At 43.1% G+C, this 20,049-nt stretch overlaps 1 protein-coding gene across 1 annotated transcript in view; it reads right to left on the bottom strand.

Annotated features, from left to right (window-relative positions):
• Positions 1-20,049, bottom strand: part of GREB1 (growth regulating estrogen receptor binding 1) — a 607,716-nt gene that overhangs the window by 306,435 nt on the left and 281,232 nt on the right. The window contains 2 exon segments of the mRNA XM_029595920.1: positions 7,881-8,024; positions 10,211-10,393. Coding sequence (XP_029451780.1) covers positions 7,881-8,024; positions 10,211-10,393 — 327 coding nt within the window.

Genomic DNA, 20,049 nt, shown 5'->3' with positions numbered 1-20,049 from the left:
TGAGCTTTCGTGACCACATAGATCCCTTCTTCAGAAGAAGAAGATCAATACAGCTACTAGAACTCTTGAAACATAAGTAAATCCATGGCTCTAGCACTAAACTTTCAAAAGGGAAACTTTGATAAAATGAGAAAAATTGAAAAAACTAAAAAGTGCAGCTACAAAAGTTAAGAGTGTATAACAGGCATGGGCACTGTTAAAAAATACCATCTTAGGAGCGCAGTCCAGATGTATCTCACACATTAAGAAAGGTGGAAGGAAGGCCAAATGATTGCCAGTATGATTAAAAGGTGAGGTGAAAGGTTATTTTAGCCAAAAGATCTTCCTTCAAAAATTGGAAGAAGGATCCATCTGAAGAAAACAGGAAAAGGCATAAGCACTAATAAGTTAAATGTTAAACATTGAAAAGACAAGCTAAAAAATATTTTGAAAAAGAAGTTGGCCATAGAGGCAAAATCTCATAATAAAAAATTTTAAATATATCTGAAGCAGGAAGTCTGCGAGGGATCCAGTTGGACTGTTAGATGATCGAGGGGTTAAAGGGGCACTTTGGAAAGATAAGGCATTCGCAGAAAGACTAAATTAATTCTTTGCTTCAGTGTTTACCGAGGAGGATGTTGGGGAGATACCCGATCCAGAAACGGTTTTCAAGGGTGACAATTCAGATAAACTGACCCAAATCACGGTGAGCCTGGAAGATGTAGTAGGTCAGACTGACAAACTGAAGAGTAGCAAATCACCTGGACTGGATGGCATACATCCCAGGGTTCTGAAAGAACTCCACAATGAAATTTCAGAACTACTACAAGTCTGAAAAGGCTGGAAGTCGGCCAATGTAACCCTAATATATAAAAAGGGCTGCTGAGATGATCCAGGAAACTACAGACCGGTGAGCCTGACTTCAGTGTCAGGAAAAATTGTGGAAACTATTATAAAGAATAAAATCATAGAATATATAGATAGAAATGAATTAATGGGACTCAGCCAGCATCGATTTACCCAAAGGAAGTCTTGCTTCACAAATCTGTTACATTTTTTTAAGGGGGTAAATAAACATGTAGATAAATTTGAACCAATAGATGTGGTGTATTTTGATTTATAGAAGTCATTTGACAATGTCCCTCATGAACGGCTTCTAAGAAAATTAAAAAAATCATGAGATTGGAGGAGATGTCTTCAGGGGGGGGGATGTTGGGAAAAGGAGGGATTAAAGAAAAATAATTGGATTGTCATCTGTGTGCCCTGTGCAACAAGTTATTCTTGGAAGTTATATTTATATGTTCACTGTATTCATATGTTATTGTCTTCAAAAGAGATTTTAAAAAAAACAGGAAACAGAGAGTAGGATTAAATGGTCTGTTTTCACAGTGAAAAAAATTAACAGTGGAGTGCCTCAGGGATCTGTACTTGGACCGGTGCTTTTTAATATATTTATAAATGATCTGGAAAGAGATATGAGTGAGGTGATCAAATCTGCAAGAGATGCAAAATTATTCAGGGTAGATAAATCACAAGAAGGTTGTGATAAATTTCATGAGGTTCTTATGAGACTGGAAGATTGGGCATCCAAATGGCAAATGAAATACAATGTGGATAAGTGCAAGGTGAGGCATACAGGGGAAAATAACCCATACTCTAGCTACACAATGTTAGGTTCCATTTTAGGAGTTACCACCCAGGAAAAAGATCTGGGTGTCATAGTTGATATTACATTGAAATTGTTGGCTCAATGTGCTGTGGAGAGTCAAAAAAGCAAACACAATGTTATGAATTATTAGGAAGGGAATGGCAAATAAAATGGAAGATGTCATAATGCCCCTGTATCGCTCAATGGTTAGACTGTACCTTGAATACTGTGTGCAATTCTGTTTGCCGCATCTCAAAAAATATATAGTTGCACTGGAGATAGTTCAGAGAAGGGTGACCAAAATGATAAAGGACATAGAATGGCTCCCCTATGAGAAAAGGCTAAAGAGGTTAGGGCTGTTCAGCTTGGAGAAGAGACGGCTGAGGGGGATATGATAGAGATCTACAAAATCATGAAAGGACTTGAACAGATAAATGTGGAATGGTTATTTATTCTTTCAGATAATACAAGGACTAGGGGCACTCCATGAAGTTAGCAAGTAGCACATTTAAAACAAATTGAAGAAAATTCTTTCACTCAATGAACAATTAAGCTCTGGAATTCATTAACTGAGGATGTGGTTAAGGTAGCTAGTGTAGCTGGGTTTAAAACAAGTTTGGATAAATTCCTGAAGGAGAAGTCCATAAATTGCTATTAATCAAAAGGGAATAGCCTGCATTAGTAGAATGGGATCTCTTTTAATGTTTAGGTACTTGAAGGGGCTTAGCAACCATTGTGCATAGTGGTGCACAGGCACCACCAGCTTTAGAAAGGTGTTTGCCATGCACCACCAATTTCAGATGCCCATAGCCACAGGGAGATCCCATTCTGCCTAGTAGCCAAACTTCAGGAAGCCCGTGTGGCTGCCGGGAGATCCCAACCCAGCTGGCGGTCAAAGTGAAAGCAGCCCTGCAGCTGTTGAAGGATCGCACCAGGCTTAGCAGCCAAAGTGGAGGAGACCCTGGGGATCTTGTCCTAACTGAAGGAGAGAGAGCATGCGTGTGCATTCATGAGAAAGGAGGAGCAAGGAGGCAGTGTGTGTGTGTGTGTTTGTCTGTCGGTCTGAGAGATAGGGAGCCAGTGTGTGTGTCTCTGAGAGGGAACCAGCTTGTATGTGCCTGTGTGTATGTGCGCATGTGTGTGAGTGTGTGCCTGAGAGAGAGGGAGCCGAATATGTGTGTGCCTGAGTGTGTATGTGTCTATCTGAAAGAGATGGTGCCACCATGTGTGTGCACCTGAGAGGGAGGGAGCCCTCATGTATGTGTGAGCCTGTGTGAGTTTTGAAAGTGTTTGTGTATGTCTGTGTGAGCATGAGAATGAATGTATGTGTATATGAGAGAGGAGAATGTTTGTGCACCTCCCTTCCCCTCCCATTAATCCATGATAATCTCAGGGTGACTGGAAGTCACCCTGAGATTATGGTATGGAGAGTGATTTTTTTTTTTTTCTTATTGATTTTAATTAATCGGATGTTATTTGATCCGAATGATGCTATGAAATATTTTATTGGTATTTACAAAATGTATTATTGGATGTTGTGAGAATCAGTTGTTTTGAAATAATTATTTTTATTAGTATGGTTTTACCATTTTAATTGATGCTTTAAATTTCTTGATTTTATTGCTTGATGTTTTCTGAGGAATGGATGGTGATGCTTCTGTTTTTCCATTGGTGCCCTTTGATTGTACTTGTTATGATTTCCAATTCAGTTTTTGTCTTCATGCTTCTATTTATGGTCTCTTTATTCTGTATTTAGTGAGGGTCTGTCTGGGTTCTGCATAGATGAGACAGGTGAGGTATTCTGCTAGTGTGGTTTCCATGTAGGCCTCTATAGCAGCTTGGTTTGTTTTCTTTTCCTGATAAGTGGTATACTTGTGTTTTAAGGCCTGGTGTAATATTTGCAGTGCTGCCTTTTTATAAGCAGGGCTGTTACTGTTTGAGTGCTGGCAGTGTTGTTTTGGAATGGGTTTATTGTATTGTAATTGTATTTTAGTTTGCTCATGGCTTTCTGAAGACCAAGCCCACACCCAATATGTGTTACAATAGTCCTAACACAATGGGCCGGATTTTAAACGCTCTATGCACGTAAATCCAGTGGATTTACAGACGTAGAGTGGCTTACGCGTGCTGGGCCTATTTATAAAGGTCCAGCGACGTGCATAAAGCCCTGGGACGCGTCTAAGTCCCGGGGCTTTACTAAAGGGGCGGGACGGGGGTGGGGCCAGAGGCCTCTGGCACAGCGGCCATTTGCCGCTGTGTAAGAGGATCGCATACCGGCCCAGAGGCAGGCGCAAAAGGTAAGCCAAAGGTTGGGGGGGTCAGAGTAGGGCTAAGGGGGGAAAGGTTAGGGGAAAGGGTGGGAAGGTCAGGCTAGGGGAAAGGAAAGTTCCTTTCCAGGCCGCTCCGAAATCGGGAGGGAACTGGGAAGCCTGCAGGCCTTGGTATGCGCAAGGTGCACTAGTGTGCACCCCCTTGCATGCGCCGACCCCCCCCCCCCCACCTGCGCATGTAAATATAATATACATGTTGTTGTGATATTTTTACTTCAAAAGATTGAGTGTCCTTTTTATAGATGCATAATTTAAAATTGTGTGTGAAGAGGGCTGAGTTGGGGAGAGGTCTGGGTACAAAGGTATAACATTTACTAAGGATGCCTAATACCTTTTCAATGGCCCTGATTAGAAAAAGAGTACAAATTAAACATTAAAAAAAAATATGATGAGCAGGGGCCAGCATGGTAATTGTTCGCCCAGGGAAGCAAAAAAGCTAGAACTGGCCCTGCGCAGCTGCACTCTGTGGTGATGTGCTGAAGGGGTTTCCATCCCTCCCCAGTGAGAAGAGACCCTGCATGGTAGTGAGTGGGAAGGATGGGTTGAGAGACTGAGAGGGAAGATATTTATTTTATTTATTTATTTATTAACTTTTATTTACCGACATTCGTGAAGCACATCATGCCGGTTTACAATGAACTCAGGTGGGAGATACAGTATAACAATATGACAATAAAACAGTATGATATTACTAACGCAAGAGCAAAAACAAAAACAACAAAATACAACAAAATAAACAATAAATGAAACCAAGGAATAGAGATTTGAGGGAGGGTAGGGGAGGGAGGGTAGGCTGAGGGGCAGGGCGAGGGGGGGGAGGGAGGGGAAGGGATAGGAGGAGGGTGGGAAAGGGGGGGGGAAGGGGGGAGAGGTAAAGTTAACAGAGGTAAAGGGAGAGAATAAAGCAGAAAAGAGGGATACTATGTACAGATGACTAATGTACTGGAATCACTTAACTAAATAGAATTATGGAACAATTGAAACAGGTGGTATTTACTGGGATAAAGTTTCTTCAAAGGTATGCTAGGGGTGTAGAGGGCAAAGGGACAAAAGGGGGGGGGTAGGGTGGTAGCTGGGTGTCGAGGTTAGAGGGAGGTGACCAGGGGAGGAGGGGAGGGGATCAGGGGAGAAATTAAGTTTGGTTTGTGTCAGGGTAGGCCTGTCGGAAAAGCCATGTCTTGACTCCTTTCTTAAAGTTGTGAAAGGATGTCTCTTGGCGTAGGAAGGTGGGGAGGGAGTTCCAGAGGGTAGGGCCAGCGACGGAGAAGGCTCTCCCTCTGGTGTGAGTTGAATGTGCTGCTTTGAGGGATGGGATGAGGAGAGTGCTTGTATGGGTTGTTCTTGTGGGACGGTTGGAGGAGCGGTAACGAGGCATTTCATCGAGCCAGGTGTGGTTGTGTTTATGTAGGGAGTTGTGAAGGATGGTGAGGGTTTTGTATTGTGAGCGGAAGGAGATGGGCAACCAATGTAGGTCTTTTAGTATGGGGGTGATGTGGTCCCTTTTACGCGCACCGGTGATGATTCTAGCCATGGAGTTTTGTAGAATCTGGAGGGGTTTGATGGTGGTGTTGGGGAGTCCTAGTAGCAGGAAGTTGCAATAGTCTAATTTCGTGAGCATAGTGGTCTGTACGACTGTGCGGAAATCATGGGTGTGGAGGAGGGGTTTGAGTTTTTTTAGGATGTTAAGTTTATAGAAACCCCCCTTAAGAAGAGCTTCGACGCGGGGTTTAAAACCCAGGCGCTGACCCATGAAGACGCCCAGGTCTCTTACAAACTGGGCCTGAGGGAGGGTTGTAGTTGTATTTTGAGGAGTGTTCTGTCGCATGGGGAGAGTGAAGCGTTCTGGTTGATTGGAGATGATGAGTAGTTCTGTTTTTGAGGTATTTAGAGCTAGATGGAGATCAGATAAAAATGTGCTTATGGTGGCGAGGCTAGATTCCCAGCGTTGCAAGGGTTCGCTTGTGGACCCTTGAAACGGGATGAGAATCTGTACGTCATCTGCATAAAGGAAGAAATTCAGGCCTAGGTCGGAGAGGAGGTGGCATAGGGGTAGGAGGTAAATATTAAAGAGGATGGAGGATAGGGATGAGCCTTGGGGTACACCTTGTGTGATAGGTATGCGTGAGGATTCGTGTTTGTCGATTTTTACTAGGTATTCCCTGTGAGTGAGGTAGGAGGAGAGCCATGAGAGGGCTGTGCCGGCGATGCCTATTTCTGCTAGGCGGGTCATTAGTATTTGATGGTTGACTGTATCGTAGGCAGCTGAGATATCTAATAGGGCGAGTAGGTACGAGTTTCCATGATCCATACCCTTAAGCATGGTGTCAGTCATGGCCAGTAGTAAGGTTTCGGTACTTCGGGCTTTTCGAAAGCCGAACTGTTGAGTGTGGAGGACATTGTGGTCTTCTAAAAAGTCCGTCAGTTGTTTGTTAATAACCCTCTCTAGGACTTTGGATAAGAACGGAAGATTGGAAATCGGTCGGTAATTGGCAGGGTCTGAGGGGTCAAGTGTAGGTTTCTTTAGGAGGGGCTTGACTATGGCCAGTTTGAGTGGGTTTGGGACACTGCCTGCGGTAATGGAGCAGTTGATTAGGTCCTTAATAGGTTTGGTGATGGCGGGGGTATTAGAGAGGAGGGTTTTTGAGGGAATGGTGTCTGAGGGGTGTGTGGCGGGTTTCATCTTTTGAAGGATGGCTTCTACTTCTATGTTAGTGGTGAGGTCAAATGCACTAAGGGTGATCTTTTTGTCATTGGGGATAGGGGCGAGGGGGGTGGTGTTGGCAGGGAAGCGAATTAGGATATTGTCGATTTTGTTCTTGAAGTAGAGAGCTAGTTCTTCGCATCTTTTGTTAGAGATGGTTTCGTTGAGGGTGGGTGTGTTTGAATTGGTGAGTTCTGAGACATATGTGAATAAGGCATTTGCATTAAATTGGTAGTCATGGGGTAAGTGGCAGGGAGGGGATGACTGACAGAGAGAAGGGAAGGAGTAATCGTGTGTGTGTGTGTATGTGCGTGTGTGTATCTGAGAGAGAGGGAAGGAATGGGAGGGAGGGGTGACTGATTGAGAGTGAATAAGGGAGAAGGGGAATGAGAAAGTGGAAGTGGGGAATAAGAAGAGAGGGTAGAGAGTTTTGTGAGAGTGGAGAAGGTTTGTGTTCCCTGCTCCCCTCCATCTCTTCTCCACTAATCCATGACTATCTAAGGGTGACTTAAAATCATAACCTCCCAGGTGTTACCTCAAAAGGTTTCTGGCAGTGAAAAGTGTTTGTGTGGCTGTGAATGAGGTGATACCAGAATTTGAATTTTGTTTTGTATGGTGAGTTGGTGTGGGCTGTCTCTTGGAGTGTATAACCCTTTCGGGTACCTCAGAAGGGCAGCAGTGGATGGGGTGGGAGGTATCTCATCCTATCTTTTCCCTCACCTCAGGCAGCAGATTGCCATGAGCAGTTCCTAACTGCTGGCATTAATTGCCAATAAAGTAAAGCTCTGCTCCTGCTCTGGGCTGCCAACAGTCTGAACTACCTCCCACAGACTGACATCAACATCATCAAAGGCTTGCTCAATGTCTCACATGTTAGCGTGTCAAAGGAGACATTTTGAGTCTGGCCTTTATTGATGTCAGGCTGGGGAGGCAGCTCAGAGAGTTGATCACATGGCAGCAGCAAATTTTCAGAATCACCCTCAACTTCAGCAGTCACACTATGCCCCTGGGTACTTGCTAGGCATTGTGACTTGGATTGGCCACTGTTGGAGACAAGATATTGGGCTTGATGGATCCTTGGTCTGACCCAATATGGTATATCTTATGTTCTTATTTTCTTAAAATTGTTGATTTACTAAAGCAAAAATAACATCAACTCTCTCAATCTCTAAGAAAAACAGGCATATATATGCAGTCATGAAAATATAGGATGACTTATTACCTGTCTGTTGCATGCCTGTTAAAATGCTTGAATGCGCGCCTTGAACAGGCTCGCTTATCCTGGCAGCCAAAGGACCTGAGGTTTCTGGGGGTTGGAATGGTACAGTGGAACAGGAGCTGGATGATGGCTGTCGACTTCTGATCTCTTTAGGAAATACAAAACTCATGTTATAATCCTTTAGCATAAGTTCTTATAAGTCACTCAGAAAGGAGATCTTTGACAAAAAAGAAAGAACGTGTGTGTGTGTATGTGAGTATGTGCATGCGATTTTTGACTTTATGGCTATGTGCATTTAGTAGGGATGTGCATCGTTTTTATGACGAATTAAAATATCGTACAATATTTCATAATTCGTCATGTATCGGGGTCCCCGAAAATGATAGGAAAACCCCATGAAATTTCGTGTGGTTTTCTTATCATTTTTTTCTGGGGGGGAAGAAAGGGCAGACAGAAAAGAAAACTCCCAAACCCACCCCAACCCTTCAGATATAATTATTTACAATCCCCCACCCTCCTGACTCCCCCAAAACTTGCCTAAAGTCCCTGGTGGTCCAGCGGGGGTCCCAGGAGTGATGTCACCCTCTCGGGCCATCGGCTGCCACTAATCAAAATGGCGCCGATGGCCCTTACCATGTGACAGGGGCTATCGGCGCCATTGGCCAGCCCTTGTCACATGGTATTAGCAATGGATGGCCCGTGCCATTTTTTAAGATGGTACCATTTCCAGGCTGAGGTATTAAGCACTAGCACATGGAAAAGAGTCCTACTCATAGTTTACTATATTTATTTGGTTATTTAAAATTTCTTATTAATCACTGATTCAAAAAAAGGGACACCTGAGGAGGTGTACAATGAAAACATGCATAATATTCAATAACAACATAGTTAGCAGCAAGAGACAAGGAGGCAGATTTTACTTTTTTAGTGGCAACTGTATTTATCATCCTAAGCTTTAGAACAGTGTTTCCCAACCTTTTCACATCCAAGCCACATCTACTTTAACAAAAATGTTAAATGGCACACCAGTCTCCATGGAGCAGGCAGTGCAAACATCAAGAGGACTTATATTGCCAAAAGAAGTGCTAGGGAAGCACTGAAAGTCCCATCAGTCTCTCCTCCAAATTTTAAAACAAAGGGAGAGCAGGGGTGAAGACACACATGAACCTGAAATGGTGGAGCAGCTCACCTTATATACAAGTTCAGGAGAAGGAAGATGTTGTAGCACTGGCAGCTTAATCGATAAGTTACCTTAGCTGCCACATGTGGCTGCTAGACTTCCAACACTGTTGTTGCTCCCAACACTCAGCGTGAGTTACATCCAATGTTCAGTAAATGCTTTCCCTGTCTCATGCAGCTCGGGGTTAAGATAGATGCTGGATGGGCTCCAAGATGGGGAAGATGACAGTGCTGTGTGCAATGTGTATATTACATAAAGGGCCAGATTTTAGTACCTACGTGCAGGCGTAGATTTGTGCGTGCAACCCGGCGCGCACAAATCTACGCCCGATTTTATAATATGCGCACGCATTTTATAAAATCCGGGGTCAGCGTGTGCAAGGGGGTGCACACTTGTGCACCTTGCGCACGCCGAGCCCTAGGGGAGCCCCGATGGCTTTCCCTGTTCCCTCCGAGGCCGCTCTGATATCAGAGCGGCCTCGGAGGGAACTTTCCTTCCGCCCCCCACCTTCCCCTCCCTTCCCCTACCTGACCTGACCCCCAGCCCTACCTAACCCCCCCCCCCTTTATTTTTCAAGTTGCGCCTGCCTCTGGTCAGGCGTAGGTTGCGGCTGCCAGCCGAATGCCGGCGTGCGATTCCCCGGCATAGAGGCCCTACAGAGGCCTCTGGCCATGCTCCCGCCCCAGACCACCCCCGCCCCGGACCACCCCCGCCCTGCCCCTTTTTTCAAGCACCGGGACATACGTGTGTCCCGGGGCTTGCAAGCGTCGCCGGGCCTGTGCAAAATAGGCTCGGCGCGCGTAGGGCTCTTAAAATCTGCCCCAAATTGAGTCCCAGTCCTCCGGACCCTGCATGCTGCCCATTGACTGCCACCCCAGGGTTCATGCTGTAGCTACAAGAAGAGGCATGCTCGATTACCCATGCTCTCCAAAAGCAGTTCCTACGAGCCTCAGCTGGTGTCTCTTGTTGCTGCAAGATGCTAAGAGCAGAGTTCTTTTGGTGGTCTGGACCTGAGTGGCTGGCACTGGTGACTTTTCCGAGACACCCCTAATCAAGTCTGAAGGCAAACTGGTTGGAAAACACTGCTCCAGATCACTTGTTGCATGCATGACATGAAAGGCAATATTACATAAAAACAGGATAGGTATCCCACCTGTGCCTTTCCAGCAGATTAAAGAGCCTTTCATAAGTGCTCCTTGTGCATTCCGCACCAGATAACATTTCAAGTGCTTCTGTTTCTTGGGTTGGGTGGTCAATTTAAGGTTAATGTGATTGGAAAACTCTGTGAAGTAACGAAAGCCTTTCTCCCCACAGCCAACACAATTACCAGAGAAACCTGAAGAAAGAAATAAGAAATTTAACAAGCTGGACACCAGAGTCTTGAAAAAAGGTTTCTTTCACATATGAAGTAGAACTACCCAAGACTGTTTTGGACTCTGCATGAGTGTCAAAAAAACCCAAATAACCACTCTCATAAAAGCTGATATTCATGAAATATTCAGTAAAAAAATTAAATACTTATGACGGCCCTAAAAAAAGGAAGAGGCGCCACCATAGATACATCACTTAACGTCCTCCACTCAGCCCACAAACATGCCTACAAAGACCAATTCATCTAAATGAATATGTTCCTTTTAATCATGCCGGGAGCCCTCAAATATAAGGTTCTGTATTCTTGCTTGAGGTCAAGGTCAGCTGATCGCTGCAGATTCACAGCTTCCATTACTTCCCATAAGAACAGTTTTGACACTTTTAAAATATATTTTGTGCTAGCAATAAAGAGGAAAGCAAACAAGAACAAGCCCTTATCTTTTAATTTATCAATAGGGGCCTTTGTTTTCTGTTTTTATTTTATTTTTCACTGAAATGTATCAATTTATTACAAGAACAAGAACAATATTTACCTAGACAAATTATAAGTAATTTTTTTTCCAATGATTTCTCCTATTTTTTGTTAACAAACTTTCCTTATTTTTAGAGACTGGCTAAACTCTCTCTTGCAAAAGCCACTTTTGCATTGCCATTGTTGCTCTTCCTGGTATGGAAAATTCTGACCTTTTAAAAAGTTGAGAATCTCTTCTACATCACGCAAGGCATCTTTGTTATCCTAATCCAAACCTACTTTTCATTTTTCACAACTGTATTCCCTCTTTCTCTGTCAGACTCCTACAGTCGCACCTCACAAACTCATACATTTTACATGCATTCACTTCCTATCTAGGTATATCAAAGTGTCAACTAAACTACATGGCACATACCCATAGGACAATGTATCTAGAAGATTGAAACACGTAACAAGACATGTACTGTATAGTACTGTTGTACGGCACATCTACATTAGTATGTATCAGATATTCAAGGGATAGCCGTGTTAGTCTTGTGCATCAAAAATGACACAAAGTGAGTGGCACCTTATAGACTAACCAATTTATTGAAGCATGAGCTTTTGAGGACAGGACCACTTCATCAGATGCATGAAGTACAGAGGTGGTTAAAATATATGGGGATGAGTGGGGGGGGGGGGGGGGGCAGATACAGAACCAAGAGAAGACATTGTTGAAAAGTATGCAGGGTGCGGAAACAAAGTGTTAATAGCACTATAGTACAGGCTACTGACAACTGAGCTAAGTGTGAAAAGACAGAATGATCTAAGAACAGTTGTAATGTGTCATGAAGACATTGTCTCTGTTCAGACCTAGAGTGATGCTGTTAAGTTTTTTTTGATGAGTTCCAATTCAGCAGTTTCATGTCAGAGTGTTCTTTGAAGTTCCTTTTTAGGAGTATGGAAACTTTAAGGTCAGATAGAGAATGTCCTGGAAGATTGAAATGTTCACCTACTGGTTTCCAAATGTTGCCATTTCTAATGTCAGATTTATGTCCATTTATTCTTTTCCTTAGGGACTGACCTGTTTGTCCTATGTAGACAAGAGAGGGATATTATTGACAGGTGATAGCACATAAAAATTGGAAGAAGAGCAAGTAAGGGAGCTGCAGATGTTGTAGTTGATGTAATTGAGTCCTGTGATGGTGTTACCTGGGTTAATATGTGAGGCAGAGTTGGCATTTGGGTATCTGGCAGGGTCTGGTTCCTGAGTTGATGTTATTGGTGTACAATTTGTGGTTGCTGATAAGTATCCATTTGAGGCTGGGGGGCTGTTGGTAGTCCAGGATAGGCTTGTCAACCATAGCCTGTGAGAGGATGGTATCGTTATCCAGGATGGGTTGTAGATCCTTGATGATACTTTTCAGTAGAGATATGCATTCGTTTATCACGAATTAGGCAATTTCAACGAAAAAGACTTACCAAAAGTCCCTGGTGGTCCAGAGGCGGTCCTGGAGCGATCTCCTGCACTCGGGCCGTCGGCTGCCAGTATTCAAAATGGCGCCGATAGCCTTTGCCCTTACTATGTCACAGGGGCTACCGGTGCCATTGGTCGGCCTCTGTCACATGGTAGGAGCACAAGATGGTGCCAGCCATCCATTGCTCCTACCATGTGACAGGGGCTGACCAATGGCACTGGTAGCTCCAGTGACATCATAAGGGCAAAGGGCCATCGGCGCCATTTTGATTCGTAGCAGGCCCGACAGCACAGAGGAAGAGATCACTCGCAGGACCCCGCTGGTCCACCAGGGCTTTTAGTAAGTCTTGGGGAGGGATTGGGATGGTAGGGGGGTTGTAAAACAGTAAATGTGAAGGGTTGGGGTGGTTTTTTTTCCCGATTCAGGGGGTTTTTTTTATTCGTTTTTCCGGTTTCTGGTTCGGGTTCCAGCTTCGTTTTTGGCAAAAAAACGATCCGTGGGAAAACTTGTTTTCCCACGAAGCGCCCAAACTGAAACCCGACCCAGAAAAACGAAGCTCATCTCTACTTTTCAGTGGTTTCAACTGGGAGCTATAGGTAACAAAGGAAACAAGCAGAGGTGTTCTGTTATTTTCTTTTTTTGAGATGATCCTGTAGCAGAGTATTCCTGGGTATTTTCCAGGCTCTGCTGATCTGTTTTCTTACCTCATTGGGTGGGTACTGTAATTCCAAAAATGTCCATTGAAATTTCTCCAGATGGGAGTCCCTCTCCAAGGGGTCAGAACAGAAGCAATTGTACCATAGGGCTTGGCTGTAGACAATGGACTTGGATGGGTGGAAGCTAGAGGCATGTAGGTGTGTGGTAGTAGGTGGGTTTTCGGGCACATAAGACCCACATTATACCAGAAACCCACCAACTGCCCCATCCCCATATATTTTACCCAACTCCATACTTCACTTCATGCACCTGACGAAGTGGTCTCTATCCTTGAAAGCTCATGCCTCAATAAATTAGTTAGATTATAAAATGCCACATGCCTCGTGTCAATAGTATGTATGACAAAACATTAATGACAACTAAAATCAATATATGGAACTATCATATAACATTAATTACTACTGCACACAAGTTAAAGTATTCATAGATCACTCGTACCCTTCTTTCACATCACAACTGAAAGGTCAACATGTAGATTTTGGTTGCCATGCATAGCAATAAAAAAACAAATGGAATATAGGAAATTACAACAGATAGAAGAAATATACAAAATCTAAAAGTTTATTTTTAACAAACAAAATTAAAAAAGTATTTCAGTTAAAAGTTGTGGCCATTTGGAAGTGGTTGCATTTCAGGACTCTGTGAGTTATAGGGGAGAGAAGGTCTGATTCCACCCAGGACCCATGTCCACTGCTTCCAGGAGCCTTGTGTCTATCTCCTCCTACTCTTCTAGATAGAGGGGCAGCATGTCATGGTGGAGCTGCAAAAGAATAGAAACAATATTAGAAATCATATAATTAAATCCTTCCCTAAACCATATTAGACAAATGAAATAGGGCATCCTAATCAGCATACCTTCCCAGACGGAGATAAAGGAGATACATGAATGGCATGGGCAAGACAGGAAACAGTAACAGAAAAAAATTATTTATTTATTTATTTATTTATTTTAAGTTTTTCTATACCGGCATTCGCGATGAGAATCGCATCATGCCGGTTAACAATTAACAAGAGGTGCAGGAACACAAAATAATATTTAAATGATACAAATAAACATTAACAGGTGCTGATAAGACGATTGCAGTTACAATAAAACAAGGTAATTACCCAACTTGGAACAAAGAAAAGGGGGCTAGGAATTTAACATAGAGAACAAGTATGCCAATTAACGGTGTGAGATATGGTACGGTTTTTGCAACGTTGAAGAAATTACCCTATTGAGGTAGAGTTACTAATTATCATATTAAAGAAGGTTCTAAGCGTTAGTTAATGGAGAAATTAAGGTTCAGTCGGAGTCTGGAAAAGCTTTCATAAATAACCACGTTTTGAGTCTTTTCCTGAATGTAGGAAGGCAGGGTTCTTGTCGCAAGTCTGGTGGAATGGAGTTCCATAGAGTCGGTCCAGCGGTGGAGAAAGCCCTGTCTCTGGCGGTTATGTGCCGAGTTGTTTTGGTGTGAGGTACTTGTAGGGATTCTCTGTAAGATTCTCTGATGGGTCTGGCGGATGTATATTTTCTGAGTGGAATTTGAAGGTTAAGTGGAGAGTATTGATGGATGGCTTTGTAGATGGTAGTTATGGACTTATATATGATTCTGTAGTGGATTGGCAGCCAATGTAGGTCTTTGAGGATTGGAGATATGTGGTCTCTTCTCCGTGTGTTTGTTAATATTCTCGCTGCTGTGTTTTGAACCATCTGCAGGGGTTTTGTGTGGGATGATGGGAGACCTAGTAGAATAGAGTTGCAATAATCTAATTTAGCGAAGATTATTGATTGCAATACTGTTCTGTAGTCGTGAAAGTGGAATAGTGGTTTTATTCTTTTTAAGACTTGGAGTTTGTGGAATCAGTCCTTTGTGAATGAACAACAAAATACAAACATACCGTATTTTTCGCTCCATAAGACACACTTTTTTTTCCCCAAAAGTGGGAGGAAAATGTCTGTACGTCTTATGGAGCAAATATTAAAAAAAAAAAAACTAACTACAACCCCCCACCTTCCTGACCCCCCCCCCAAGACTTGCCAAAAGTCCCTGGTGGTCCAGAGGGGGTCCGGGAGTGATCTCCTGCACTCGGGCCGTCAGCTACCAGTATTCAAAATGGCACCGATAGCCTTTGCCCTTACTATGTTATAGGGGCTACCGGTGCCAATGGTCGGCCCCTGTCACATGGTAGGAGCAATGGACGGACGGCGCCATCTTGTGCTCCTACCATATGACAGGGGCCAACCAATGGCACCGGTAACCCCTGTGACATAGTAAGGGCAAAGGCTATCGACGCCATTTTGAATGCTGGCAGCCGACAGCCTGAGTGCAGGAGATCGCTCCCGGACCCCCGCTGGTCCACCAGGGACTTTTGGCAAGTCTTGGGGGGGTCAGGAGGGTGGGGGTTGTAGTTAATTAAATTTAAAGGGTTGGAATGGGGAAAGGGGACAAAAAAACCATTTTATGCCCTCCCTTAATTTACTCCATAAGACGCACAGCCCAGGAACAGAGTCGGTTTAGCATACCATTTTTTTTTTTTTTAATTTTCCCGCTCTGAATCCTAGGTGCGTCTTATGGTCAGGTGCATCTTATGGAGTGAAAAATACGGTAAGTCAGAAAAGATGAAAAAAGTAGCAAGATCGCAACAACTGACAATGTAACAAAGAAGGAAAGGAAAGCAAGCCTTCCTAGGACAGTGTTCTTCAAGGTAAGGCCCGGCAACCACAGGCAGCTCCCATGGATGCCAAGGGCAGCCCTCAATCGGTCAACTGCAACTGGGGAAAAAACACGCTGCACATGCTCCATCCACAATTGAAGGCCTCTCCACATCATGCACACAGGTAGAGAGGAGCAGGATGAGGCAGGGGATGGTGAGAAGAGCTCTGTCCCTGCTACAGCCCCAGCCTAGTCCAGCAGTTAAATATAGTGAGAGAGGCAGACTCTGGAAGCAAAGAGCACATTCAGTAGCTCAGCCTGATCCCACAGTGAGTTAGTGAGGAGCAGGAGAGGCAGACCACTGTGCTGCGAAGACTGAGCCCCCATCTCCTGACCTAGCTCTGCAATGCACTAAAATCCAGAGGAACAGGAGCAGCCAGGTTCGGACAGACACTCCTTTCCATTCCAGAGGAGCAGAAAATACAGCATAGCTAGAAGGAGGAAGAGCATAGCATTGGGGTGGAGGTTAATCCCATCACAGCCAGCAGCTGGAAGAGCACAGCACTAGGGGAGAAGGTTGACCCCCAGCGCAGCCAGAAGCAGGAAGAGTACTGCAGAGGGAGGAGTGGAGGCACAGAGCTCCAGACCAAGTATACTTTTTACTCTCTGGTGTTGCCATGGGGAACCAAAGGCAGTGTAATATGAGAGGGGGCAAGGGAACATGGGTAGGAACTAAGAAGGGCCACTTAAGATGAAGAAGTAATGGAACAGGTAATGTATGGCAACAGGAACATAAAAATATAAGAACATGCCATACAGAGGCAGATAAAGAGTCCATCAAGCCCAGCATCCTGTTTCCAACAGTGCCAATCCAGGCTACAAGAACCTGGCAAGTACCCAAAAACTAAGTATATCCCATGCTACTGATGCTAGTAATAACAGTGGCTATGTTCTAAGTCAACTTGATTAATAGCAGGTAATGGACTTCTCCTCCAAGAACTTATCCAAAACTTTTTTATACCCAGCTACACTAACTGCACTAACGAAATCGTCTGGCAACAAATTCCAGAGTTTAATTGTGCTTTGAGTGAAAAAGAACTTTCTCCAATTAGTTTTAAATGCACTACATTCTAACTTCAGTGAGTGCCCCCTAGTCCTTCTATCACCCGAAAGGGTAAATAACTGAAACATTTACCAGTACTAGAGCTCTCATGATTTTAAACACCTCTATCATATCCCCCCTCAGCCGTCTCTTCTTCAAGCTGAATAGTCCTAACCTCTTTAGTCTTTCTTCATAGGGGAGCTGTTCCATCCCCTTTATCATTTTTATCGCCCTTCTCCGCACCTTCTCCATCGCAACTATATTTTTTTGAGTTGCAGCGACCAGAATTGTACACAGTATTCAAGGTGCAGCCTCACCTTAGAGCAATACAGAGGCATTATGACATTTTCCGTTTTATTCACCATTCCCTTTCTAATAATTCCTAACATTCTGTTTGCTTTTTTGACTGCTGCAGCACACTGAGCCGACGATTTCAATGTATTATCCACTAGGACGCCTAGATCTCTTTCCTGGGTGGTAGCTCCTAATATTTAATATCGTGTTACTACAGCATGGGTAATTTTTCCCTATATGCATCACCTTGCACTTATCCACATTAAATTTCATCTACCATTTGGATGCCCAATTTTCCAGTCTCACAAGGTCCGCCTGCAATTTATCAAAATCTTCTTGTGATTTAACTACTCTGAACAATTTTGTATCATCTGCAAATTTGATTTCCTCACTCGTATTCCTTTCCAGATCATTTATAAATATATTGAAAAGAACGGGTCCCAGTACAGATCTCTGAGGCACTCCACTGCCCACCCCCTTCCACTGAGAAAATTATCCATTTAATCCTACTCTCTGTTTCCTGTCTTTTAACCAGTTTGTAATCCATGAAAGGACATCGCCACCTATCCCATGACATTTTACTTTTCCTAGAAGCCTCTCATGAGGATCTTTGTCAAATGCCTTCCTAAAATCAAAATACACTACATCTACTGGTTCACCTTTATCTACATGTTTATTAACCCTTCAAAAAAGTGAAGCAGATTTGTGAGGCAAGACTTGCCTTGGGTAAAGCCATGCTGACTTTGTTCCATTAAACCATGTCTTTCTATTTGTTCTGTGATTTTGATCTTTAGAACACTTTTCACTATTTTTCCTGGCACTGAAGTCAGGCTAACTGTACTGTAGTTTCCCGGATCACCCCTGGAGCCTTTCTTAAATATTGGAGTTTCATTAGCCATCCTCCAGTCTTCAGATACAATGGATGATTTTAATGGTAGGTTACACATTTTTACTAATAGATCTGAAATTTCATTTTTTAGTTCCTTCAGAACCCTGGGGTATATACCATCTGGTCGAGGTGATTTACTACTCTTCAGTTTGTCAATCAGGCCTACCACATCTTCTAGGTTTACCGTGATTTGGTTCAGTCCACTGAATCATTACCCATGAAAACCTTCTCTGGAACGGGTATCTCCCCAACATCCGCTTCAGTAAACACTGAAGCAAAGAAATTGTTTAATCTTTCTGCGATGGCCTTATCTTCTCTAAGAACCCCTTTAACCCATCGATCATTTAACGGTCCAATTGACTCCCTCGCAAGCTTTCTGCTTTGGATATATTTTTAGAAGTTTTTACTGTGAGTTTTTGCCTCTATAGCCAACTTCTTTTCAAATTCTCTCTTAGCTTGTCTTATCAATGTCTTATGTTTAACTTGCCAATGCTTATGCTTTATCCTATTTTCTTCTGTTGGATCCTTCTTCCAATTTTTGAATGAAGATCTTTTGGCTAAAATAGCTTCTTTCACCTCCCCTTTTAACCATGCCAGTAACCATTTTGCCTTCCTTCCACCTTTCTTAATATGTGGAATACATCTGGACTGTGCTTCTAGGATGGTATTTTTTAACAATGTCCACGCCTCTTCCACACTTTTTACCTTTGTAGATGCTGCTTTCAGTTTTTTTCTATTTTTCTCATTTTATCAAAGTTTACCTTTTGAAAGTTTAGCATGAGAGTTGTGGATTTTCTTACTTCCCCCTTCCAGTCACTAATTCAAATTTGACCATATTATGCTCACTATTGCCAAGTAGCCCCACCACCGTTACCTCTCTCACCAAATCCTGTGCTCCACTGAGAATTAGATCTAAAATTACTCCCTCTCTTGTCAGTTCTAGAACCAATTGCTCCATAAAACTGTCATTTATTCCATCCAGGAACTTTATCTCTCTAGAATGTCCTGATGTTACATTTACCAAGTCAATGTTGGGATAACTGAAATCTCCCATTATTACTGCACTACCAATTTGGTTAGCTTCCCTAATTTCTCTTAGCATTTTACTGTCTGTCTCACCATCTTGGCCAAGTGGAAGGTGGAATATTCCTATCACTATACTCTTCCCCAACTTACAAGGGATTTCTACCCATAAAGCTTCATTGTGCATTTAGTCTCATGCAGGATGTTTATCCTGTTGGACTCTATGCCATCCCAGACATAAAGCGCCACCCCGCCTCCCAGGTGCTCCTCTCTGTCATTGAGATATAATTTGTAACCCCATTTACACTGTCCCATTGGTTATTCTCCTTTCACCATGTCTCTGAGATGCCAATTAAGCCTATGTCATCAGTCACTGCTAATCTTTAAATGGCACCCAATAGATTATGAGGGATTTATATACAAATTCAATAAACAAATCTCAAACCCCTCCTGAGAAAATTTTTTTTATCCAATTTATATGATATTAATTACCCCAATACTGGGTGAAACATTTAAGCCGGCATCAAAAATTTTTGTAATCACAGAAAACATTTTTTTTATGAGAAGAGGAACGTTTCATATATTAGTATCATAAACCACCACCGGGTGATAGTTATATTATAATCATAAACGGACCTCCTCCGCCTCTTCTCATCAAAAAAAAATTTTCTGTGATTACAAAAATGTTTGATGCCAGCTTAAATCTTTCACCCAGTATTGGGGTAATCATTCACTGCTATACATTCTAGTTCTCCCATCTTACTTCTTAGACTTCTGGTATTAGCATACAAACATTTCAAAATTTGTTTTTTGTTTGTATTTTCATTCTGCTTTTTAATTGATAGGGATAAATTAGAATCTTTTAGCTCAGGTGAGTTTTTAATTACAGGCACTTGGACTACTTTTCTTATTATTGGAACCTCAAAGTTGGGATGCCCAACTTCTAATGCGTCATTAGTATCCTTTGAAGATACCTCCCTCCGAACCATGAGCTGCTGAGCGACTGTCGGCTTTCCCCTTTGTTCTAGTTT

Source organism: Rhinatrema bivittatum, chromosome 3 (assembly GCF_901001135.1).
Source record: "Rhinatrema bivittatum chromosome 3, aRhiBiv1.1, whole genome shotgun sequence".
NCBI lineage: Eukaryota > Metazoa > Chordata > Amphibia > Gymnophiona > Rhinatrematidae > Rhinatrema > Rhinatrema bivittatum.
The sequence above is the reverse complement of the archived record's forward strand: the minus strand, read 5'-3'. Positions and strand labels throughout refer to the sequence as shown.